The sequence below is a fragment of the Thunnus albacares genome, chromosome 13, assembly GCF_914725855.1.
Source record: "Thunnus albacares chromosome 13, fThuAlb1.1, whole genome shotgun sequence".
Classification (NCBI taxonomy): domain Eukaryota; kingdom Metazoa; phylum Chordata; class Actinopteri; order Scombriformes; family Scombridae; genus Thunnus; species Thunnus albacares.
The window spans coordinates 4,006,462-4,032,577 of record NC_058118.1 but is presented as its reverse complement, the minus strand read 5'-3'; the positions used below and the strand labels follow the sequence as shown (position 1 = coordinate 4,032,577).

General features: G+C 39.3%; 1 protein-coding gene across 1 annotated transcript; it reads right to left on the bottom strand.

Annotated features, from left to right (window-relative positions):
• Positions 1–1,145: 1,145 nt before the first annotated feature.
• On the bottom strand, positions 1,146–24,110 carry slc8a2a (solute carrier family 8 member 2a). The gene is made up of 12 exons (XM_044371557.1): positions 23,949–24,110; positions 12,496–12,909; positions 11,619–11,756; positions 11,096–11,323; positions 10,730–11,008; positions 9,187–9,624; positions 8,615–8,976; positions 7,342–7,445; positions 5,903–6,015; positions 4,949–5,048; positions 3,864–4,136; positions 1,146–3,623 (listed from the first exon to the last, which is right to left on the bottom strand). Exons 2-12 carry the CDS (start codon positions 12,841–12,843, stop codon positions 3,247–3,249), a joined length of 2,760 nt encoding a protein of 919 aa, XP_044227492.1. The 5' UTR covers positions 12,844–12,909; positions 23,949–24,110; the 3' UTR covers positions 1,146–3,246.
• Positions 24,111–26,116: the final 2,006 nt, after the last annotated feature.

Here is a 26,116-nt window from a genome sequence, read left to right as displayed (position 1 = left end):
TTCATGGTATGTGGGAATAACAAGATTCTGTTTGTACAGTTGAAAGTAACAACTCGGCTTTTCATTATAAATAGTTAGGTGTTTGAAACTGTAATGACGCCTCGCTTGAACCTTTCCGATACTCCTGTTGTTCTTCAAAATATTTTTTCCCGCAAATGGGACAAAGACTCAAATAATCATATTTTCTACGCATTAATGCGTCTTCTGCTCTGGTAATGAAACGCTGTGATCGCAGCATGATCCTTTTCCAATGAACAACCCTTTATTGTAATTATGTTTCTGAAACTGTGACATGGCAACCATGATTGTGATTTAATCAGAGCAGGGTGCTGAAATGTTTTATTTCCCATGATGCCTGAATGCAGCCAGCATAACGTCACATGCTACACACGTTACTATTGGCCACTTAAACCTATCAATCTTTAATAGTATTATTTCCTACAGAAGAGGGGGTGGGGTTAAACCATAGACAGTATATAAAGATTTTATAATAAAATAATAATAATCATCATCATCACCATCATCATCATCATCATCATCATAATATAATAATAATAATTTATGCACAGTCTATGGGTTAAACATTTTAAAAAGTCCAGGCACTGACACACAGTCAGAACACTGTAAACCTGCAAACCTGTAACAAATCCTCATTTGACACATTGCTTCTCAACCAGAATCTCATGAAGGAATTTACATAATCTTGTAGGGTATTTAATATATAATAAAATGTATTTCCCCCCCTACTGCATTACATTGTAATTCAGAACTTCCCAGCTCAGAAAACCAAGGAACAAATGATTATATACATACAAAATCTTGTACACAATCTTGTACCCAAGATTTAAATTTTTATTTACTCTTCATTCACAGTGTTTTTTGTACCATTTCAGCTAAATGTTGCTGCCAAATGTTGATGCTTTAAAATAGTCAAAGGAAATAAAATGCTGCACCCACTGTTCCACCTCTATAGCACTGTAGCTGACCTTTGTATTACACAAAAAACAATTTAATATAAGTTTGCTCATATATGGGATTGATATCTGAGAAGTGTCTACCTGTTTTTAGAGTCCTGCACAGCACTGAAGCTGCTCTGCTCAATGTGATGACTGATCTCTTTTAGCCACTGATGCAGGGACATCCTGTTTTAGTTCTTTTAGACCTTAGCACATCATTAGATACAGCTGATCGTCTTATACTGCTTAAATGCCTGAACACTTTGGATTGGCGTCTAGGTAGTGACTTTAAATGTTTTATAACTTATCTGTGTGTTATTGTGTTGCCATGTCCCTCATCCACAAAAATGAGTTGGACTGCCAACTCAGATGTCCATTTTGGGGCCATGTTTTTCAATCTTGCTTTTTTCTTGATAACACACTTCTGAAGTTGCTGTCCACATGTTTTTGGATGTACAATCCTAAAATATACTTTCTATTTAACATGGCACACAGAATGTAAGAGCATAATACGGGGCACATTGCCAGTGTGCCCAAACTAATGATATGCCATATTCCCTCCAAGCCCTCAGACAATCTGTCTTCTTCTGCACTAATGAGGAAGTGATACAGTACCTAAACAAGCAGTCTGGGTGATGGATCCAATGGAGACACACTCAGTTAAAATTTCAATGTAATTATGACAACTTACAATAAATAACAATATATTTTGTCCATATCAGCTAATATACATTGAATTACAAATAGATTAAATTACACTATTGATAAATAAACAGATAAGACTTTAGGGGTGAATGAATCATCACTTTCAAACAGTCACACTAAATGGCAGATAGTAGGTACTGCAGCTCATTGAAATTCATTGCCGGTGTAATTCTTTGTCTATTATACATTTCAATATTGGGTCCATGTAGTGCATTTATGATCATTTTTATCAATACTTATAGTGAGATCAAATTCAGTTGGTGCAGTACATTATACTAAATCAGTGGTTCTCAAAGTGGGGTCCAGGGGCCCCCAGGGGTCCTTCAAAGGGTTGCAGGGGGTCCCCAGCAAAAAGGGGAATAATTTATTTTCACTATAAATCCATCCAGAAGTAACACATTGACATAATGTATGACTATTTTGGTCATCGGTTGCATACACTTTCTGTAATAAAACATCTAAAAGCAAAAATCTTATGAGATGGGGGACCCTGGGACAAAGATGGGGGTCCATGGTCTAATTTGTGTCAGTTCAGGGGTCCTTGACGTGAAAAAGAGAACCAGTGCACTAAACAATGCCCCGTATCACATAACTGAACAGAGATAAACAATTTTGCGATGCAATATTACAACAGCAGCTTATCTCTCAGTTTGTTATACCATGGCCGCAGAAAATACTTGCTTCTGATTGGCTGGAGAGGTTTCTTTCGAAATTGTACACCGGGAAAACTCAAACAGTTCCAGTCAACATTTTAACTATCATCCTAAATCTGCGCACAAAAATTGAAGGTAACCATAGCAACAGTATTTTTGCTTTGTGCTGTTATCAATTAACTCTAACTGGTCAAACAGACCTAACTATGGGTTATCCATACTTAGGTCCATTCTTAATGACAACAACAAACTTTAAAAAAAATGAATGACAATTTGAACACAGCTTCTCTTTTTGCCTGTGACAAGTGGCCATGGTATAAGTGTGATGATACAGTCAGAGGTGTCCTGATAAACAAAACGACTCCACCGCAACAAGGCAAGGCAGAGTGGCGTTCCTCTATCAATGTTTTCATATATCAGAGCAGCTTGTCATGTATTATCACTTACATTGCTTGTCTGTATAAAAACAGCGGTCACTGATTATCTTACTCAATCACTAGGTTAGGCAGTCTACCTGATTCAAAAGCTTCTATACGCATGAGGAGAAGACCAAACTTGAAATCCAGTTTATGAGTCATCAGGCATCAAGCCATTATCAAGCAAAATCCAGAGACTTCACAGAGTACACGTTGACCATTTGCTCTCCTTTATCAAAAACAGTCACTGCATATTATTTAGTCCACTTATGTGAAAATGATCAATACTGTCACAATCAATTCTACTGACTGGAACTGTCACGCAATGGATGTGACGTACAGATTTGCATGTGAAAGTCTGTCTTTGATTACATTTTTTATGAACCATGGCAGCAGTTGTCAAGTGATGATAGGTCTGCTCAGCTGTATTTACTGTAACAGTACTGTCCAGGTGAATGTCCTGGTGATGTGTGTGTTTGTGATTGCGCAGTCATTACTCTCCCCAGCTGTGATTTCTCAGAAGCCTTGTATATGGCAGTAGGCCTCCAAGCTGGAGAAGAGGACGTAGAGAAACCAGAGACCAAAGAGAAGCAGTGACGTGAGGATTTTAGAGATCCGTGGGCCTCCCAGTTCGCCGCCTATGGACGGTCTCCGGCGTATCATCAACACTCCCATAGTGAAGAAGGCAAAAATGGTGAAGAGCGTGACGGAGAAGGCCAGTGAGCCGGGTTCCACACGGAAGACCTTACCTTTGACTTCCCAATATATTGCAGCTACAGACCAGGCCACCCCAATGCCTAGGAAGACATTAACCGCGTTGCTTCCTGTCACATTTCCCACAGATGCATCCGCATACTGGTCCTGAGTAGCAGCCACTTTACTGGCAAAGGTATCTGGGAAAAAAAGAGTTGGAAAATGAGGTCATTCAGTAGACATTGTTTTCAATTGTTAAATCAAACAGATAACCTTTCAGTATTTATGAGCCTAGCTAAGACTTACGCAATACATGAACTGACTTAAATATTGCTTTACAGTGTGTACCTCCCAGTTGAGGATATACTGTATATTGCATTTGATTTAACAAATAAAATCCAGACTCATTAGTAGACTCACTCATTCACTCACTCACTCACCAGGAAGTGAAGTCCCCAGTGCTACAAACACCACCGCAGTGACTGTGTCTCTCAGGCCTACTGTGCAGCCAAAATGGGAAGCAAGGTCCCCAATAATGGCTGTTAAGACACCGATGACAGAGATTGACACTATGAAGCACGCCCAGCCATTCCAGTACCCAGTGGGCGGGACACAAGCAAAAAGAACCTTCCAGAAAACGCAAAATATGTGCATGAAATAGTCGCAGCAGTTCGGCATTCGCTGCTCCTGTCCTTCCTCCTCATCTCCGTCACCTGTTTAAAAAGAATCACAAAGCAACAGAAAGCATGTCAGCATCCACAAGTGATGCAGTCACACTTTGGGCCAATCAGGAAAGAGCTGTCAAATTATGGCATGGCAAGAAAGCAAAATGGCGAACTACTCCTTTTGAGTTGGCAAAGCACATGCTTCCTGTGAATGCCAAGTTAATGTTAGCTAGCACCAATTTGGATGAAATCCTTAAGGTTATATCCCTTCTCTATTCATTGTTAGTGAGATTGTCCATATCGGGAAATTAGTCTTGTTCATGGTTGGTCTGAGATATATATCTCACATTAACGTACTGACATGAATTAACTACATGTTATGCATCCTTGGTCACTGTCCAGCTAATCAAACATGTAATACAAACCTCACTAGTTTATTTAATCAGTTGTAACCTTAAATTATAAATGGTTATTCCACTGCTCTGAGAATGGTTAATTTCATATCTTAACTTGAGTAAATGCAAAACATAGTTGACATTAATAAAATAAGCTTTCATTCAGTGAGCAAAAGCTTTGGAATTGATAATCAAAGCTGAAAAGTGAGCGAAGGGACTCTGAAAATGCCAAAATGCAGTGGTCAGATGCATAGTTGTAATAAGTTCTGGCAAAATCATCATTCATTATCCTGTGGATATCATCCCCAAACAAAATAGAGAAAGTGGAGATTCCAGGGATGTAGTTTTAAGATACAAATTTCCCTCTGATCACTACTTTTCTTGATTTCACTAAAAGTACTGCAAAAAATACAATAATCAATATAAGAAGTACAAACAAAAGGTTCAAATATAATTGCTACTGACCTGCACTGACTGTGACTGCTTCAATAAACTGCTCTCTCCACGAGTGAGAGCCAATCACTACAGCCAGATTTGTGTCCTTCAGCAGTTTGTCCACAGTGCTCTGTTACAACAGATTAAATAGGTCAGTAATGAGATAAAGGCCATGATTCACATGAATGTACACAGAACAGATGACTTCACATCTCTGTCACTTCAGCCTCTCAGGATTTTCCTTTCCAAAATCACAAAAGGTTTATCATAAGTTTGTTTCATAGGTTAGTTGATGCAGACTAATCTCAGTATGACTAAACAACAGCCCTGGCAAATATGAATATGACAGATATTCATACCCACAAAACTACTGGCTTCACCAGAACAAACTGACCTTAACATTACACACACAGCACACAATAATACAAACACATTGCCTCATTGCATCTTAAATCAAAATACAGGTGATGCATGAATGAGAAAGGACAGCTGTGAATATACAGTATTCTTGTAATCAGAAGAGTATAATGAGAGTTTAATGAGAAAATTAGATGAAACAAGTCTAATCAGTCCCATCACACACAGCATGCTGGCAGAAACTGTACCTGGTCCAGTACTCCATTGGGAGTCTGATGTGTGAGAGGGTGCCAAGTGGTCAAACAACTTTTCCACACTTACATAACACATGTTTTTGTATACAACAACTCAATTTTCTGTAGTGCTTATATTTGTCAAAGCTTTTGAAAGTAATATCACTCAAATAAGACGTTACATATTACATTCCCTGGTGCCACACAAATGTCAACTTACACAAACTATTCTCACTTCTAATGCTGACAGTTTTGTATTTCACTTTAGATTTTTAATGAACAAAACCTAAAATATTGTGAGAAGGTCTATCCCTTGTATTCAGCAATATCTTTGTAGTGCACAGACTGGTTGGTTTATTGCTAGTGTAACGCCCTCTATCTGCCGCTCACACACCTTAAACTCACAGGACTCCTCTATGATGACCTCCAGCCTGCTGTGCTCTCCTAGAATGGGTTTGCCCATCTCAGAGATCCTCCTAGCATCTTCCTCCTCAGGGGTGGGGTTGCCTATATGGGAACACAGACAATATTTATTAATTAAGTAATAAATAAATTACAGCCAGATATATTTCATCATGTTTATAATTTATTGTGTCATTTACAAAACACACACACATCCTGTACCTAAATCCATGAGTACTGGCCCCGAACATAAAGCATAAAGATGAAAAAAAACATCCCACACATTGCACACACTTTCAAAATGTAACATTTTAAAGGTGCTGTGTGAAGCATTTAGCTCCCATTACTTGGTGTATTTCCTGTTGAAACAGGGTGTTGGGATGGCAAAAAGGACATTTCTTTCCCTGTTGATTGTCCCAGGCAGATTTTTTTTCACAGACTCAAGGCCTTAAACCTGACCGTACCCATCCATAACTCAAAGTATATGATTGGCAGAGCTTGTTGGGGGTGCTACACAACCTGGGAAAATCAGCCATAATCCCAGTAAACCAATAAGAACTGGTGAAACCATGTTTATGCTCTTCTGTTAAACAAATACAAGCACAATACCAGGCACTGTTAAAGGAAAGTAGCAAAATCCTCTTTGCAACAGGAAGCAATAGGGTTTTTTGGAAGTTAAACTAACTTTGCAAAACACACTCACACTGGTTCATGATGTGAGACTAAAGCTACCACTTGTCTCATTTACAGCCTAAGTATGGGTTCAATTTGACAATTATACATTGGTATTTAAAATGCTGCACATTGCACCTTTAAACCCAAACCTATCTTACCCTGATTTAGCAGCAGTGCTGTGAAGAAAGAGAAAATGATTCAATACAACGGTATACAGGTAACACAGGTTAAACACTATTTCCAGGGCCTAATCCATCAGTTCAGCACAGTTCAGCATGCACACTGTTCCTCCACTGTTAACCTTAATTTCCACTCTTACTCAATGAAATAAATTATATTACAAACTGATATAGATGATTGTTCTTTCCTTCATTAAAAAGCACATATCCAATTCCCGCATCATCCTTTTGACACATTGAGGTTGCAGGGAACAGGCAATTCAAGGATACTAAATTCATAATTGGCTGCAGTGCCTGTGCTACAGTGAAACAGAGACAGCAGTGAATGACAGTGTGTAATCTTCGGTTACTGGCTCTGACGTAAGGAGCCCAGCATTCAGCCACCTGTGTTGCTGTTGTTAATGTTTTGATACTTGATCTTGGATATTGCTGCCATGTACTTTGAGTGTATGCTAACGTAAATGAGAAAGGAAATTGTTTTTCTTTCACTATCATCCCACACTGTATTCATCACTGTAATCATGAAAACACAGGTTCCTTATTTTAAAATGCTATTTATTAAATGAATCAGATTTACCTGAGAGTCCTCGCTTCAGCCATTTGGGATCCTCAAGCACAATGAAGAAGTTTTCCTGCTTCTCGTACTCCTCCACATTTATAATGCGCACTTGTAAGGTCTGACTGGAGATATGCAAGCATGCACGCACATATACACACACACAAACACACACACAAAACAAAGATATTTTTTACTTCTATAACAAATAATTGATGGTAAATAAAATATGATGAATGACAAAGTGCATCAACACACAAAACCTCTACCACTTAAACATTTACATTTGCTCCACCGTCTAAATCACATCTCAATTGAAGTGACTTAAATAATTAATCACAATGGACCTTTAAATAATTCAGGCCTAAACATAGTGTTTTCTTGCGCCTCAGTGTGCCAAAGAAATACAGTAACGCTAAACTAAATGTCTTGTAACATACCAACACTCTGTTTAATCAATAATGTCTGTATAGTTAATTTGCAGGATACTTTGATGACTTGCTGACAACGTAGATAAACACTACACTATGATCACAGCAGAGTAAAATGAACATATTAAATAATATGGCTAACCACCCCATTAACTATCATTCACAAAATGTCCTACCCTTTACTATTGATGGGCCATGTTACATAACTGGGTCTTTCACTAAGTGTACAATTAGTCCATGTGCAAACACAGCTTATATAACCTGAAATTTTAATGGGAAAAGGATCTGTCAGCTTACATGGGGTGACTAGAGGTTCCCACACCTGATCAGGGACGGGATTATCTTTGGGTGTCAAGTCGTCAGGTAATTCTGTCTAATGGGACCTCCTCCATCTGGAGTGGGTGACTGATGACCCATAGTAATCTTTCAGTGAGGTTTAGGTGCCCCTTTCCTTAAAGCACTAATGGGCTAATAAGTAGTATAAATATGAAACATTGAGACTGCTGTGTGTCTGTAACACTGGTTTGAAAAGACAGTAGTCTTAGTAGTTTTAATCATTGTCTCATGTGGTTTACAGACCATATTTCAGTTTGTCTACTATTCAACTCACAAAAGCTGGCCAAATTAGAAAATGTTGAAATGTTGTAAGATGCCTGTTCTGAACTGTAAGATAACAACCTACACTGCAGTTACAGTTTTATCTTCCTTCAAAATCTTCTGTGTTACAGGATTAGTCTTACAATATTCTATAGTTTTCTTGTTATCAACAAATCCCATCAGAACAGATCGATGTGTCAAGGTAACACATTGCTCCTACAGTCTTATTTTCCAGTCATTACCTCTGGTTGCTGACTGCACCTCACCTGGTCTGTTCATTGGTGAATTCCAGCTCCCCTCTGGTCTCCTCGTAGTCCACTCCAGCCTTGGCACTGCCATCCTCTGTATGGTATGGCACAGCAACGGTGCCCCTAGAGCCAGAGTTCCTCACCACTGTCACCATCAGCATGCCTGTGCTCTCACTCACCCGCAGCACACGCTGACCAAAGGTGAAGATGCCGGCATGGTCGTCATCTAAGATAGTGATGGTGGCAACCAGCGGCTCCACTAGTCTACCCTTGGGTGGAGTTCCTGTCCCCTCATTTCCACCCTCGTCTAACCTCAGGTTCTGAAGACGCACAAAGAAGTGCTCGTCCTCCTCAAAGATGTCATCGTCCAAGATGCCCACCTAGAGAGTACAGAGCATTGGAGGGTCACTTTCTTCATGAATGCATAAGGCCAAACCATTTTTAATGCAGACACTTGAAACACAATACAACACTACTTTCAAATTGACTGATTTTGGGGTCCCATTGATATTTAGTGGCAGTAAATGTCAATGACAATATTCACTTTTGTTGACTAAGATAACAACCTTTCCTCTTTTCCCTTTGCTCACCTTGATCTCTTTCCGGGTCTCCCCTGGCTTAAACACTAAGGTTCCCTCACTGAATTCATAGTCTGCTCCGGCATTAGCGGAACCATTTTCTGTACAGTAGTCCACATAGAAAGTGTTCTGGCCTGTGCCCCCCTCAAGGATCACCCAGAGGGTAAGGGTCCCACAGTTCTCAGTGCACTGGTACTGTGCACTTTCAAAACAAATATGAGAGCATGTGGCCATGTCCTCCTGGCTCCTGGTACCAGAGCGACGCGTGTGCTCAGCAGCATGTCTCCTTAATATGTTTCCAGCACCAATTATCATGCGTGTTGCCTGGACACGGTAGAAGGCACGGCTCTTCTTCTGATGAACCAGGGCAGAGTAGTTGGCCATCTCAATCAGCTGGTCAAGGTCTTTGTCTGGGTGTTTCTCCTTCAGGTCTTTCAGAATACGGACCACCTATCCAAGGAAGAAAATCAGTTGCACAATATATAGACAGAGCGACAATGGCTTGTTGATTAAGCAAGGAGTTGAAAAAAATATTTGCAACTATACTGATTATTGATTCATTGTATAAGTCATTTTTCAAGCAAAAATGTCACATTTGATGACTCCAGGTTCTCAAACGAGAGAATTTGTTTGCTTTTCTTGGTCTTCCATTATATTAAATTGAATATTTTGGGTTTTGTACTGTTGGTTGGACAAAACAAGACATTTAATGAAGTCACCTTGTGTTCTGTGATATGCTGATGATCATTTTTCACAGTTTTCGGATGTTTTATAGACTAAATGATTAATCAACTAATCAGAAATTAGTGGCATATTAATCAATAATGAAAATAATCGCTAGTTGAAACCCTATGTAGAGACTCTCTCAAATGTTCTGTAAAAAGATGCTGTGCAAAACAGTTTACTCAGTACTGCACTTTACAACAAAAGTCACGACTACTACACAAGCTGTGTGTGAAGTAGGGTCCTGCAGAGGGTTTGGTCCAGAGGGAGTCCCCAGCAGAATGAGAACAAATAGCTTAGTTTATCATGACACAAATATTGGTGTTTCTTGAGACAAAACTTTTATGAAATGCAATTTGCCATTTGCCAATATTTCTCATGAAAAACTCTGGGAACTCCTACTGCTCAGCCCCCTACTGATCAACTTCCTGTAGTTAGGAGTCCTGCTGTCTGGACTCCTGCCATTCAGACTCCTGCTGGGATTGAGACCTACTAGCCTCAGGAAACCTGATTCCCCTTATATTCCCATTAAGTAGCTTCAAAGTCATGAGACCATTAGAACCACCAGTGGGCCTGACAGGGTAGAAGATGTGTAACTCCTGTCTTTCCCCTGCTTGTAGCTTTCTTTTTTTTTCTCCAGCCTTTTAAAAATACTATAGAAATATGCTCTCTTTTTTAAGAGAAAACTTGATTCTCTTTACGCAAATTTGAGTGAAAAGAGATGTCAAACATAACAAAGAGAGAAAAAAAGCTTCACATGATTTCATACTGTACGGAGTTCAGTCTTGTAATGTGAGGCTAAAACAGCATTTCTCCCTGAGCAACACCTTACCTCATCTTTGTTCTGGTCTAGTTCATTGCCTGTCTGCACAGACACGGTCACACTGGAGGAGTTTCCAGGGCACGAACTGCCGTCTGAGAACTTTCCATCCATGATCACGTCAGTGCCTTTGGGTGCAAGGTCGCCTTCCATTTCCACCACAATCCCGTGTCTCTTGTCAGCACGGTAGCGCTTGTGCATATATTTGTAGAAGAGTAGGCGACGGTCAGCGATCCAAGCCAAGATCACACACACAGGAAAGTAAAGCAGCGTCACTACAGCCTCCCACACCTGATACAGACAATGTGAGAGTTAAATGATTTACACACTTGATTTATTAGAAATACAGCCAAACATATACAGTGAGCAGAAACACACCTCTACAATCCCAGGTGAGATGACAGCCAGTATGAGGTAGAGCCAAATGTAGGCAAAAATACTCCAGAAAGCCGTAATAAAAAACACACGCAGGTGTTTAATCTTGCGAGACTCTCCGTCAGGGATCACCCACACACAAATACCAATTATGACAAACATATTGAAGGCAGCGCTGCCCACTATGGTGCCTGGGCCGAGCTCCCCCGCATTAAAGTTGTGTCCACACACCTGTCAAAGTGAAACATTTAAGAGACAAAAAAGACAAAAGGAACAAACATCACAAACCTTTTTTTAATGCTAACTGGAACTGAGTTAAATTTAAAATAACCAAATAACCTAAAATAATCTTTAATAACCAAATAAAATATCCTGAATAGTCCCAGATTTTTGTGACATTCTAAAACCCAAATGCATGTTTTAAGAATGTAAAATTTAAGACAATTTCAGACTTTGTAAAGGTATGTATTCACAGTGATTTTTTTTGTATCAAGGTGCATTTAAAAGGATGTGAAATGCTGTGTACCTCAATAACAGAAAGCAGGATCTCAGGTGCCGAGGAGCCCAGGGCCATGAGTGTGAGGTTGGACACAGTCTCGTTCCAGATTCGCACCGTTGTTACCGTCGTTTCACCGTTGGGTTTGGTGATTGTTACCTCTTTCTCCTACATGGACAGATGTTTGTGAAAATGTCAAAGACGCTGTTACCACCTAATCAATCTCACAGTGTAACATTCAAAATATATAAAAAAAACATTTCATAAATGTTTAGAAGCTTCGATCTGATTCTACATCACATAATTACAGTTTTATTGGTTGTAATTCAAAGCATTTCATGTGGATAAACGACAAATTCTGCCCGACTAGAAATACATGCTACCTGTGGAGAATCCAGGAGCTGTGGATTACATATGATATTCCAAAAAGGACAATAAGGGTGTGGGAATAAATTTGGGATAGTTCTGTCAGCATCTAATTTTTTCCAAGGCGTCAATACAGAGAACCAAATTCTGAGTAAAGACTGACAAAAGCTGTTAGCTGCTTCAAACACAGTGAGCAGGATGCTGATATTGGGATTGCTAAAGCTAAAGCTAAAGTGATGCTACAACTTAAACCAAAGTCAAAGTTGGTTTCCATTTTTATTTTATAAAACCTTTCAGATATTATTGTATTTCTAATCTTACACATTTCACTATAATATTCAGTTTACAGTAAGTATAATCCAATATGATAAGATATGTATTTTATAGTTTGGTGGTTGGTATAATGGCACATTGAGTCAGTCAGAAACAGAGAGTAGAATGGGACCAAAGCGCTGATCATTATTGACAAAGTAAGAATGTAGCAGAAGAATTCCTGAGTGCATTTCATTTCATAAACTATAACGATGAAGTTCAATAATACCTGAGAGGTGATGACTTCTATAGATGCCATGAAGCGGTCTGCAATGATGGACACACCCAGGAACATGTACATGAGACAGAGGAAGTAGACCAGAGCCCTCCCTGTCTGCTCCCCCAGTGGAGGGTTGAGTGGCAACCACACTGGCAGCAGGATGCCAGGTCTACACACCACTTTGTCCGTACATGTCCGCTTGCCAGACCCCGTAGTGTTACCAGAGGGCGGGGGCTGATCGGGGCTAGACGCTCGCTCCACAACCTGGGGCCTGAAGGAGGTGCAGGGGTGAGACAGGAGGAGGAGGGAGAGGAAGAGGAAAGGGAGTGTGGAAGAGTGAAAGGGGAAGGGTCCCATGATATCCCTGAGTCAGGAGGGGTGTGGGGGGGTCACTGGGGGGAGCTGCTGGGTCAGAAGACTCTCCTGGAGAAACAGAGGAAGGTGCACTTAAGAAAAACATACAATAGGGTGCAACAGATTTACAGCACATACGTGTTAGTTTAGCTTTTGATAAGCGTTCTAAATGAAAACTAAGTACAATTAGATGTTTTATCAGTTGTGATACTGGTTTAAAAAGAAACACATGAGAGAAGCAGTGAAGTCCACTATCAGTGCTAGAAGTCGATAATGATGTAACCATGTGTTTGATCAGATGTGCCTAACATTCCAAGATTTTATTAAGTTTTTTTACATTACACTTCATAATTTATTGTAAGAACAGCTTCATGTGATCAAAAATGCCCTTATGATAAAAACAGAAATATCACTTTCTTGCCGAGAGTTAAATGAGAAGATTGTAACCACTCTCATATTTGTCTGTTCAGTATGTCACTGATATGCCAGCAACTGGTTAGCTTAGCTTAACATAAAGACTGGAAACAGGGGGAAACAGTTTTTGGCGGAATCGGTCACCTTGTTCATCTGTGTCCCCGTTTTAAGTCTTTATACTAAGCTAACCAGTTGCTGGCTCCAGCTTACTAGTAACTATTCCTATCACATACTGTACATGCAAATGGAAATTACATAACATTAATATGTGTAAGGGTTTCAGACACTATCTCATCTTTAACAGAGGCTACTGTAATCATTTAGCTAAGAGACCCATTTAATTGCAGATTTTCCAAGAACCAACATGAAATGTAACAATGCCCAAAAAGGGATCAATTCTTACACTATCATGAGCTCACCTTTTGTGTAAAAATTCACCAAAAAACATTAGGACACTGGTGGTAAAACAGTTCTGCACACAGTGATAAAGTGAGTGATGAAGAGTGAAATATAAAGTGAAGTTCTCACTTGAGGCACCATCTCGTCATCCTGTAAAACTAAAATCTAAACCTACTACACCAGTTCCATGAATAATTTGAGTATTACATGTGCATTTCTATCACTTGCCAAAAGTCGTGTTCCCTTCCTACGTCCTCCAACCCAGCAAGTGATGATGAGCCTGCACTGACTAATGCACACACCCGCTCATACTGTTTCAGGGTTCTCTCTTAGGACTGTCCTGCACAGTCAGCCAGGATGGTAAATGATAGATGGTCAATGCAGGTTGCTTTGTTGTTTTTTTACAATAGCCACCAATACAAAGGCTTCTTACAGCATATCCAAATGACCTCTGATAAGCTAAAGCCAGGTTGTTAAGTCATACAGCTCCATTGGTTATCATTCTTTTGTGGTAAGAATAACTAAGCACTCAGACAGTCTTCTTCTGCCTGCAGCTCTGTGTCAAACTTAGAGACTGAAAAGTCTCCTGAGAATCAGTTACTATTGGACCCGATGGACAGTTGTCAGAAAATGTTGACATGATACCTAAAAAAATGATAAAAGCATTTGGTAAATATTCTAATTCACCTAATATGAAGAATCGTTAATCACTACAATTAATGAGCTACTTTTTTATTATCCTCATCATTGTCACTTAGACTAACATTAACCTGTCACTGTCTTCCTTGACACCTATCACTATTAAGCTGCATAGGTTACCCTTGCGTGTGCTACCATGACTTATTTATTGGCTATTACAGGTCTTATGACTAATCACTACTGCTTTCAAATACCAGTCTAACATTGCTCCCTATCAACACAATCATTTTTTGACATAATTCCATACTGTGATACAATGACTTTAAAAATCACCTAATTACTAACCACAGCCAAGAGAGTTCATAGTAACTGAACAGTGTAGATACTTAAATTTATAAAGTATTATCATGATATTTTTGAAAAGTAAGAGTTATATTAGAGCACTTAATAGTGTGTGTTTTGGATTAAAGAGAGCTTAATAAATTAGGCAGTAAGGCCGTTTACAGTGTGAGCTCATCTGGGGATGTATGGGTGTGAGTACAGCAGAGTGGTAAAAAGCTTTCGGGCTCTAACCTCCTGGGCCTGCCGCCTCCACTCCCCCTCCACAGGTGACACTGCACTATTGTGCATTGTGAGTTGAAACAGATACTGGGGTGCTGCATCTTTGATGCAGCCGGAGCTCTGCCAGCTCATTATGGAGTTGTGATTCAGAAACACAGCCCAGAGGGCCACCGCATCGCATTTCACTTTCCAAGGCCTGCTATGGTTACCACGACCTCAGACAGAGGGCCACCTTATACCAACGGGTGCTGAGGGGGGGAGGAACACCAAAAATAACTTCCTCAATGTTCATATTTGGAAAACAATAGTCCACAAGTAACAAAGTTATGGGCACTGATAAAAGTAACAAAACATCTCATTTTAAAATCAATTCTTATTTGATGGCCATAATTCCAATATTGGTGGGTCCTACTGACACAGCAGCCTTGTTTTTACCATGATGGTCAACATCGTCACATGAAACCAGCAATATGCATTTAATACACACAGACAAATACTCAACACACCACTTAAACAAAAAAGCATTCTCTAACTGCATGTATTATCTTAGAAAGAGTCTCACACCTGTGGAACACACTTAAGATCCAAATGCAGATTTCATCTATGTGGTGTATTTTTCTTGCAGATGATCTGTAGAATGGAGCAGAGCCACAAAGGGCAATACATGAGAACTAGCTAATCAAGAAGCCAGTGCTGGAAGAGCTGGATGCATAATTGATCGATGCATTCACCTAAATATAGAAGGATATCGCTTCCTTTCATGTCACCTATAAGCAGCTCTGTAAACATCATTCAGGAGAGGAGCCTGGTGGATTTATCAGCCAGACATAAAAGGGGTATCTCTCCAGTTGAGGGAGATAAATTGTCAGATTACTGCCACTCCATGCCCAGACAGATCAGGACTTTCTCTGCAGTGTCACTGATTCAAGTCTACTGATTGTGCTTCAGAAATAACCAAGAACTTCAATGTGTGACTGCTGCTTTAAAGAATGATCTTATGAAACTATACAGTATACATTCATGTAAAAAGTTGAGGGTCGCTAACTGATGAAGCACAAAAATATCTCACACTCTCTTCTTACAAGTCTTTCTTGTGCATGTTGGACGGGGGTCGTGGGGGCGTTGACAAGTCCGTGGTCTCCATTGCCTCTTAGTGCACAGGAACAGTGAACTGGCTGACAGCTCATCTCCCCTTACTGGCTCTGACACGGCCACTATCCATCAGCACCGCCGATAAGTGATTGCCTGGGATTATCTTACACTGATAGCAGTGCCAGCAAAAAAGCGAGTTAGCACCTTTAACAGTTTAATATTTCCCGCCTGTAGCCTGACAGTGGGGTACTGTTTTGATGAGCCAAGCAACTTTTAACAAGCAGAGATTAATATTTCAGGGATCAATAATATGACATAAATGTACTGTTATTTAGAATTGACCTCTGAAGCACAAAACAAGAAGAGTTTGTGAGACGCTTTTGGGGTCTCCAGCGTCTTTTTTTACTACTGGTAATCCCACTTCAACTCCAATGAACCAGTGGATCACATCTGCTCAAGCAGTTCAGTTTACCTGTTTACCAATAGATCATCCATCACTGTCAATCAGGTAACAAGTACTGTACAATGAATATTTGCATGAAAAGTAATTATCACCTAGAAAACTAGTGTAATCTGGGCATGCAGCTCAGTCTTTTTGTGATTGAATCTACTTGGTCAAATTTGTAAAAATACTTAAAGTAATAAGTATTGTCCTGTCCAAAAAACTCCATAGACAGTTCATGAATTCAGTCCAATACACAAACATTTTTTGTATGAAAACTTAACCTCATTATGCCTTAGCAGTGCATTCAGAAGTCTGGACTTAAAGTGTGTCTGTGTTAACACACAGTCTTCCTCAATCACCAATACATCACTGCATTGACCACGCAGCTTGAACGTCAACCTGTATGCAACTTGACAAGATCACCTCTCCAGGATGTAAACCCTACGCACAGATAAACCAATAACATACTGTGTATCAGTTTCACAGCCAGCCAATTAAAGCCTGTGTTTGTACTTAATCTAAAACACTTAGTTATTCAGTAAAGCCCCGCTAAAATTCAGAGAGCACAAGGTCACACTCGCTAGTATAGCATTACTGCAGCTTTCTACCAACTAAAATGTTCATTTATGCATCACACCAGGGACTCCAGCGGCATTCACAGCCTCGTTTCAAATGGCTTCTACCAAAGATGTCATCTAAGAAAATATAACCCAATGTATGCTAAAAAATCAACATCTGTCAACATGTGTCATTTAGAGGTGAAGCTAAAACCCAAAGTCAGCAATCACCAGAGCCAACACCCCTGATCAATTAAGAATCAGACTGACTTTGTAGGCAACCTGAAACAGCTACGTCACTTCATTTATTTGTAGGACATACATATATGTAAAAAACATGTAAAAACTTACCAACAAATACAAAAGATCCATTCTAAGGGCAATATCTGGCTTTTTATTTACTAAATGCTCCACTGTGTCGGTTGCTAACTTAGCCTGTCATTTGGTGCTGGTCAGGTAATGTACAGTGGGTTGACCAGATCTTTTTTGATGAAAACAGCTGCTGCTGGAAACAACACTGATGAGAGCGCTGAGAGTCAATCAAAACAAGGAAGTTGTAAAACTGAAACAATGAGCTTGAAAGCATTCTGCCATTGATTTTCATTCCAGAGACAGACAGCCTCAGTCTTCATTTCAAATTCAAGTAGATTCCTTTAAATATATATAGACCTACTATATATACTGCAAATGCCCTAAAGACTTTTAAATAAAATATTCTTTCTATCAAATAAAGAAATACTTGTGTTACTGTTGTTCATGTTAACTAGTTCTGTTTCTGTCACTGTTTGTTCTGAAACTGTTTGTTCTCCCTTTGTCTCTATGTATCTAAAGTGTCCAATGTTGTATGATGCTAAGATGCTATTGGATGTTCTGAAAGCATTTAGATGGCTGGACAGAAAGACTTCAGGCTCAGGTTGTGGAGCATCTGTTGTAAATAATCAGATTTCTTTACCCTTGATGATCTTATGAATTCCAGCTCCAAGCAGTTTTCCCTCCAGATGATTCAGTCTTAGATTTGAGCATTACAGTATAAAACACACACATTAATACACAACGGCATCCGTTCAAGTTACACACAAATCGTGGCAGTTAGACTATCTCTCTCTGTTTACACTTAAAGTAAAGAAAGGAAAGAGATCCGTCCCTTTAATAAGTAACACAGGGCTTTGGCTTGTTGCTATGGGCCTGTAAATGAACCAGATGAATCAGAGTGTAAGATAATCCACCTGGCCACACAGACACAGACACACAGACTGATAAAGAATGGGTCAAACCACTAATGTGGCATTAAAGGTTTTGTTTACATTTCTCACTTTGAATAACACTAGATCGTTACCTTATGGAACACAGCTGAACTCAAACACAAACGCCATTCCCAAATTCTCCATGTTCATATTTTGTTGTTGAAATTCTGTTTTATTATATCCCTAATAGGTATGTTTTGCTCATTGAAATAACAACATATGTCATTTGAAGGCATTCTGTTTACATAGTTATGGGCCCTGATTCTTAGTCGTAAAGGGAGAGCAGATGCTAACTAGGGTTTGTTAAAGAGTTATCTAGTTGTTTTCATTATGTGATGACATTTTCCACAGAGTAAAGTCTCTGCAAATGTTTAAACGAGTTTAAAACATTTCACAAACTCAAGTTTAGTCATGTTAGTCACTGGATACAGGACTTAATGCAAGAATGCACTTAAATTTTGACAGAGTGAAGAAACAGATGCATGCACACAAGTTAATAGACTGCTACTATGAATCAAAATACACAAAAGGAGCTGCGGTATTTAAGACACAGCAGTACTAAAATATGAGTCTTGCAGGTAAAACATGAGACTCATATAGCTGTTTAGTTTAGTGTGAGGCGGCTGCTCTGAAGGTGCGCTTGATTTGACTGTAACTGCAGTAATCAGGCGGAGATAAGCCTCCTGAATTCACAACCAAATGCTGTCACAACTTTTATTTGCAATGTCCACCGCAGCCTCCACGATCATTGACCAGGAAAGAGGCAGAAAAAAGGCACATAGAGGCATGAGGGGGAGCACACAGTTAAAGCACCCCAAATAACAATCACTCTGACAAAACACTCAATACAGAGTGAAAAACAAGAGACATCCGCACAGTGAAACAGATGAAAGAGCAGGGGGAGTTAACAGATAATTAGAATAGTTATAATTAGAATAAAAAGTTCTCTTTCTCTCTTTCTCAAACTTCAGCATTTGCAGTTGTCTCTCAAAGTGCTTTAACGTATCTCTGTGCTGAGTGAAGTCACTCAGTGTATAAATTAACTACACTGGCTCAATCAGTACCCAAGAGGAATTAATTGGTTTTTGAGAGGTCTGTGTAAACGCAGCAGGGGAAAGATAACCCAAGTCGTGCACAGACTCTGTTTCCTCTGTGTTCACTGGGTCAAAATTACCATCAATCTGGACAGCAGCAGTGCAAGCTCGGCTGAGCACAAGGCTTAGTTTACAGCACGGCGGGCACGCTGCCACGCTGTTCAGTTCCTTGCGTATGGTGATCTACTTTCAGCTACCATAGTTCATGCACAGCTCAGTTCCTCTGTCCTCGTTATGCCCAGCCCAATGATGAATTTAGGATGTCTATCTACTGTAACTGTCTTCAAGGATTTGTCTGTGTGAATTTTACTTTTTTTTGTAGAAAACTTTGCCCTTTGTATATAACACTTACTAAACTCTCCAAAGAAGAGTTCACACTGTCCTGTGATGTCAAAAAGTGAAAAATGTGACTGTACTGACAGTACTAAGGATTCTGTGGATAAAAAAAGAACACCTTCTTGTTAGCTGCTTGTGCTGCCATAATACAAAGCTCATGTGGACCAAGAAGAGCAGAAAAGGGACGTGATGCCATCAAATTAAAAATCATCCCATTTCAAACTGTTGTTTTTTTTTAAACAAAGTAACTCAGTTAGAGGTGAAGTTGATAACCAACTGCTATCTTTTTAAACACACTATATAGCCCAATAAGGGCCCATACTCTCACAATCTCCTATCATGATATATGGAATTTCATACTGCAATATCAATATAATTGTGATCTACAGAAGTAAGTATCCTGGAAACTCAGTGAAGAAACTATTAATGAGTATAATAATAATAAAGGAATATCTATTTTTGGCTGATCTAGCAAATTAAATACCTGGTAAATCAGTGTTCCTTGTCGCAAAAATCATATAAAAATCCACATTTCCATTTAGCAATGCTGACAAATTTTCTTAATCTCATGTTATATATAATATATACCTTACTCCATACATCCAGGGTTAACCATGAATTGTGTACTGTGAAATTTCAGAAGAGACTGGAGACCTCAGGGGTGATTAGGGAGTTCAAAATCTTTCTTCTTCTCTTATCAGCTTGACTCTAAGGTAAACAATCCATCTATCGCCAATTTCGTCTCTCGTTTCTGTCCCTTGAGTCACTCTGCCTCTGCTAAAAACATTACACACACTTCCGTTTCCTATAAGATCTCTATGTGTGTGTGTGTGTGTGTGCCTCAGGTGGGCTTACTGTAAAGGAAGAGGCAGGTGGACAGAGAGAGAGAGAGGCCGCATGGGGCCCGGAGGTGAGTAGGACAGAAAGGGGTTGGTAGACAAACGACTGACAGCCAGCAGACAGCAGCTCCTGAGGTTTCCATTACCTGAGACACTCTGCCCAGTCACTGGCGGCCCTGTCACCTTAGAAGGAACAGCATTCTCAACTTCAGAATGAACCCAGACAAGGACACCAGCTATGCAATATTCAGAATACTGTCAGAAACAGCAATAACAGGCAGAATATAAGTGCGTGTACTGCTGGCTGTGAGGAGCGATATGACTGTCACGACTTGACCCCAACGAGCAATCACTCATCTATAAGAAGCTTTTTTTCCGATGTGACTCATTGAGGAGAATATATCTAGGCTACTTATTAGCCAGTCTGAGGTAACATATTGCCTACCTCAAGAATAACACAAATGACGCCAATGGAAAGTTAACACACCACAACACAACATTTACTTTTTTTTTTTTTTTTTTTTTTTAGCATTTCAGATGCACATGTAGTGGTGCCTTTTATTCCTCACCATGAGCGCCTGAATTCAGGGCAACAATCTAGTTTAGAACAACAAAATGTTAACAAAATGTGCAGAGGCAGCCAGTGGGCCTGAACACACAATAGACTGGGGAGTCAATGAAAACAAAACAGACTCCCACAGGCACTGACTCTCCTTTCCCAATCGCTCACATGCATACACACACACACACATACACACACATACATTCACAGAGAGACTGGTAAATACTATCCGTTACAGCACGTACACTGCTGTAACCTAAAGCGGTGTTATGATTGTTAGACAAGGTAAAATAAGCAGAAATGAAACTCAACTGTGACTGACAGCTGTGACGTAGATCTACATTATTTCTCTGATCCTGTTGCAGGAGCTTTTGGCATTCATAAATCAAAAATACTGGCATTATCCATCAATACCAAAATGAGATAGAGTAATCTAATTCACTCAGGGTAAAGAAGAGCCATATATAGGTCTTGACTTCCCCCAATCGAGGGGATGAAAAGGTTTCAATAGGGGAGTCTGATCAACTATTCAGTTTTAGCGATTGATCGAAGGGGAAATGTGAGAGAAACGTGAGGTGTAGTATAGCCCTTTGTCCTGTGGCACCTGCGATGGCGCGCATATCGGTGCCTGTATACAATGCTGCAGCATTGGTTTACTTGAGCCGTCACATACGTGGGGGGGAGGTTGCATTTCAGGATGAGTGTCAGTGAGCTTTAGTGGTGGAGTGCTTGGATTTAGCTTCGGGAACGCTAACGCATTTTGTCTTCTTGGGTGCTTAGACGTCACCTAAGATAAGACGGTCCTATAAGACAAAAACTGTACACTGCAAAAAAACCTGTAAAGAGGCTTATTATATATATTTTCACAATTGATTGATTCCCTGTTTTGTTTTTTTTTAATTCTCCGTAAAATGTCAATTTGTGAAAAATTTCCCAAAGGCCAAGGTGGCATTTACATTTTCAACAATCCAAAACCCAAAGATGCTGAATTTACAATGAAAAAAAAAGAAGAAGAAGAAGGGAGATCACATCTGAGAAGCTGAGAGGCAAAAGTTTGGCATTTTTGTTTAAAAAGTGATTTGAAAGATTAATCAGTTATCAAAATAGTTGCCGATTTATTTTCTATCATTTCAGTTCAAAATGCTTTATTCATCCCTCAAGGGGCAATGTGAGGCAAGCAAGTTTGCAAACAAAGTACACATATACGTTTCACTCACACTTTCACTCACACACACACACACACACACACACACACACACACACACACACACACATACTGTGGCTGTTCACATACTATGGCTCCAGCCTAAATCCAAACTTCCCTCTGTTTGTTTTATGTACAGGTAATCTAAAACACATTCATGGTGACTTTAGGTTAGCATATGTAATGTATGTAAATGAATGTTTCTCATTTATTTTCTGTTGACCAACTAATCAATGAATCGGCCAATCATTTCAGCTCTACTAGATCAGCTAAAAGCCAAAAAATAAGTTTTGTCTTAATACAACAAACACTTTTGTTATTATTGTGTTTAATTATCTCTAATACTATCTGCTACTTGTTCTGTGGTGCTGAAATGAGCCAGACTTCATTATAATCCATTCTTAAACTCTCCAGACATGATGGATAAAGACATTTTTATGACATATGAGGAACACAGTATGCTAGAGAGGCATGCATAAATTGAAAAACTAGAGTAGTGATCATTGTGCTTTTTTTGGATGCGTATCTAAAAAGTGATATATAAGCAATATCATGTGTGTAATCAAATATAATGGATTGGCACTGGGGGGTGTATCTGCAGTCAACGCCTCCTGTCAACCAACCCTTATCATGCTTGTGGGCAGCCAGTACTGACGTGGACACAAGAGATGGGCCAGCGGGACTCTGTATGTGGTGCTGCCAATCTGCTAAATGAATGATGCTTTTATGTCAGTTAAATGTCAGCTCTGAAGTTCAGCCCTTATCAGAAAATGTCAGGGAGAAAGCAGAGTGATGTTTCAGAAGAAAATTGATGGAGCCTTCTAAGTGTCCAGCAGTAGCACACACACACACACACACACACACACACACACACACACACACATACACACCAATACACACTTCTTAAAACATCCCTGACTTAAAAGTGGAAGCCAAAGGAAACAATCAGAAAAAGCTGTCGTCAAACAAAATAACCAGTTTGAATTGAGGCATACACACATGTTGCTGTGCAGCAGTTTTGTCCAGCATCAACCAAACGTTACATGGTGTGCCATCATCTAGCCTCTATACTGTAGCTCTCTGCTGCCAGTGGTGAGCCACATGAGAAATATTCCAACTGTGCAGGTAAACTGAAACATAGACTACATAGTGAAGATTTGGCAGAAATGTCCTGCCATGTCACATTTCAGCCAGCTGTGCCAGTGAACAGTATACGTTTACTTTTATAATGTAGAGTATTATTTGTGGCCAAAAAATACATGCTATGAGGGGTTTCACAGGTCAAGAGCAATATTTTTTTATAAATTACTAATATTTTAGTTATTAATTATCAGACACTTATTTTGTGTTTTGGTCACTTGTACTGTCCACATACTTACAATAGACACTTCCTTTCTGAGCCAATAATAACTTCACACTTCCTCCTACAGGATTCTCTCAATGTCTTCTCATGTAGAGGTTCCTATATCCACATTTAACTCTTTCTTTATGGAAAACTTCAAATAACCCGCTGCACTGCCTAACGTCAGACATTTAAGTCATTAAGTTAGGGTATGAAGGCGTGGTTACCTTCTTACTACCTGTTTAGCTCAATATCGTAATTAATAGTTTGTTATCAATCAAAACTACAGATGGGTCACGAGGGCGTAGCCTTTCGCTGTCTCCTAAAATGTGAGTTTATACCCGCCGCACCTGTTCATGATCCTTCCCTTCGTCTCTTACCTTCTGCTTTATGGCACAGCTCCACCAAAGCCTGGCATTGCTTCTGAAAGTCTGGAAACACACGCCTGGTAAAACTATCCCGGTCTCGACACACAGCTGAACTCAGAGAGTGAACTTTCCCATTAACTCACATTGCCGTTAACTCGCGGTGGTGATGCTGCGAGCCCACGCTGCTTGTGACGTGCTGCCTTCATGGTCTCCTCCTCCCAATTCTCCCTGCTTTGGATATTGAGGGAAGTTGGAAACACGATTCGTTGTGGTCGGAAATAATAACAAAAATATGTGTGTGGTGCTCCTTGAATATCATACGAAATCAAACGTCAAGAGCTATTTTTTTCTTCCTGCAGCAAGATGAGATTTGATACTTCATTTAAAAACTTCTATTCCGAGTTGTTTTCGATAGCACCTGAAGGCAGCATATGAAAGGGAAACTGCGCAACTGCAAACAGATCATTGTGGTAGGTGAAGCAAAGAGTACAGAAGCACAATGCATCAAAGCATCAATGTAAGTTCTTTGGATGAAATGCTTCACCTGCTCTTTGTAAATCGTGTGTGAAGCTGCCACTGTCGTTACTGAACCAGTGCTGGAATATTTACAATGTATGAAGGAGCAGACTGACGCTACAGTATGGAGAGGACTGATAGTTAGTCTGAATTTTACAAGTAGGTTATAGCCTACTATTTGATTAGCTACTGTATATTAGGATAATCAGTGGTGAAAAATAACCAAGTACACTTACTCAAGTACTAGCCTATTAAGTATAATTCTGAGATATTTGTACTTTACTTGAGTATTCCCATGTGATGCTACTTTATACTTCCACTCCACTACATTTCAGAGGGAAATATTGTACTTTCTACTCCACTACATTTATTTGACAGCTTTAGTTACTTTTCAGATGAAATTTGATACAATGGATAATATAACAAGCTTTTAAAATACAACACATTGTTAAAGATGAAACCAGTGGTTTCCAACCTTTTTGGCTTTTGACGTCTTACAAAAAGCAGTGTGTAGTCGTGGTCATGTTTCAGATGTCTATGAGTTGTTAACAGCTCCACCAAATAGTGATTTTTCCCTCTAAACTTCTCACATGCTTTCATTTCAATAAATGTTCAAATGATCCAATATTTCAGCAAAAATCAAAGATTAGAGAAAAATTCCCAGAACTGAAAACAGATTTGTGTATCAGAACTTTGTTTTTTCTTCTTTCCTTTCCCATTAATCATCTCACGACCCCTCAGATTTAGCTGGTGACCCTTTAGAGGGCCCTGAACCCTATGTTGGGAACCACTGGACTAAACAAGCTAACTGTACATAAAGTAGTTAAAACTATCTCCACCTCCAGCAGCTACAACAGTGACAGTAAGACTTTTACTCATAATAAAGTATGTTTACATTGCTGTATTGGTACTTTTACCTAAGTAAAGGGTCTGAATACTTCTTCAACCACTGAGGATAACAGGATATAGACGCCCACCCACATGTAAATCAGTCTATGTCCGACAGATGCTGGTAAAGTTCATGTCTATGAGTTGCCTACATGCAGTAAAAGCTGTCATTTGTAAATATCCATCTTGCTTTTTTGTGTTGTGGAATTCTGCACATCAACAGATTTTGAAGTTACTTTGTGATCCAGTTTTCCTTGTTAGTTTTTAAGAAAAGTGTGTTTTGACAAAGGCAGACAGAAAAAACATTTTGGTAATTGAGATATGATGTTCATATGAGGAACCATTCATTAGTTTGAAGCAATATATAAAACTGATTTTTATGATTGTAAAAATGTGGAAATGTCACATCTAGGGCAAGATGCCCCCTAGTGGCTCTTCAACCACAGTTTTATTTTTCTATATAGTCTGAAAATGAATAAAAGATACAAACACCAAAATAAAAAAAAGAAAAAGAAATGTTGACAGAATTGAAAAATCATGGGTTATTTCTTTCCTTTTAAGGCCTAACCCCTCAGTAAAGTAGCCTATTTAAATTAACATGGCCTTTAAGAAAGATGCTATTTTACTCAGTGTAAAATAGAAATAAAAATAAAATAAATATAAATATTAAATAAAAATAAATGTTCTAGATGATATATGTAAATTATAAAATACCTAAAATCAAAATTACTGCAGTGGGTATCTTACCCCTGATAGTGAGAACCTCTCTCTTTTTT

Bases quoted from the DNA above. Each gene is read 5' to 3' on its own strand.
- slc8a2a (XM_044371557.1), bottom strand. From the start codon at position 12,843: ATGGGACCCTTCCCCTTTCACTCTTCCACACTCCCTTTCCTCTTCCTC. The intron at 11,324-11,618 runs GTACACAGCATT...TCACTTTGACAG, and splicing joins TCCTGCTTTCTGTTATTGAG to GTGTGTGGACACAACTTTAA. The intron at 5,049-5,902 runs GTGTGTGAGCGG...CTGTTGTAACAG, and splicing joins AGGAGTCCTGTGAGTTTAAG to AGCACTGTGGACAAACTGCT.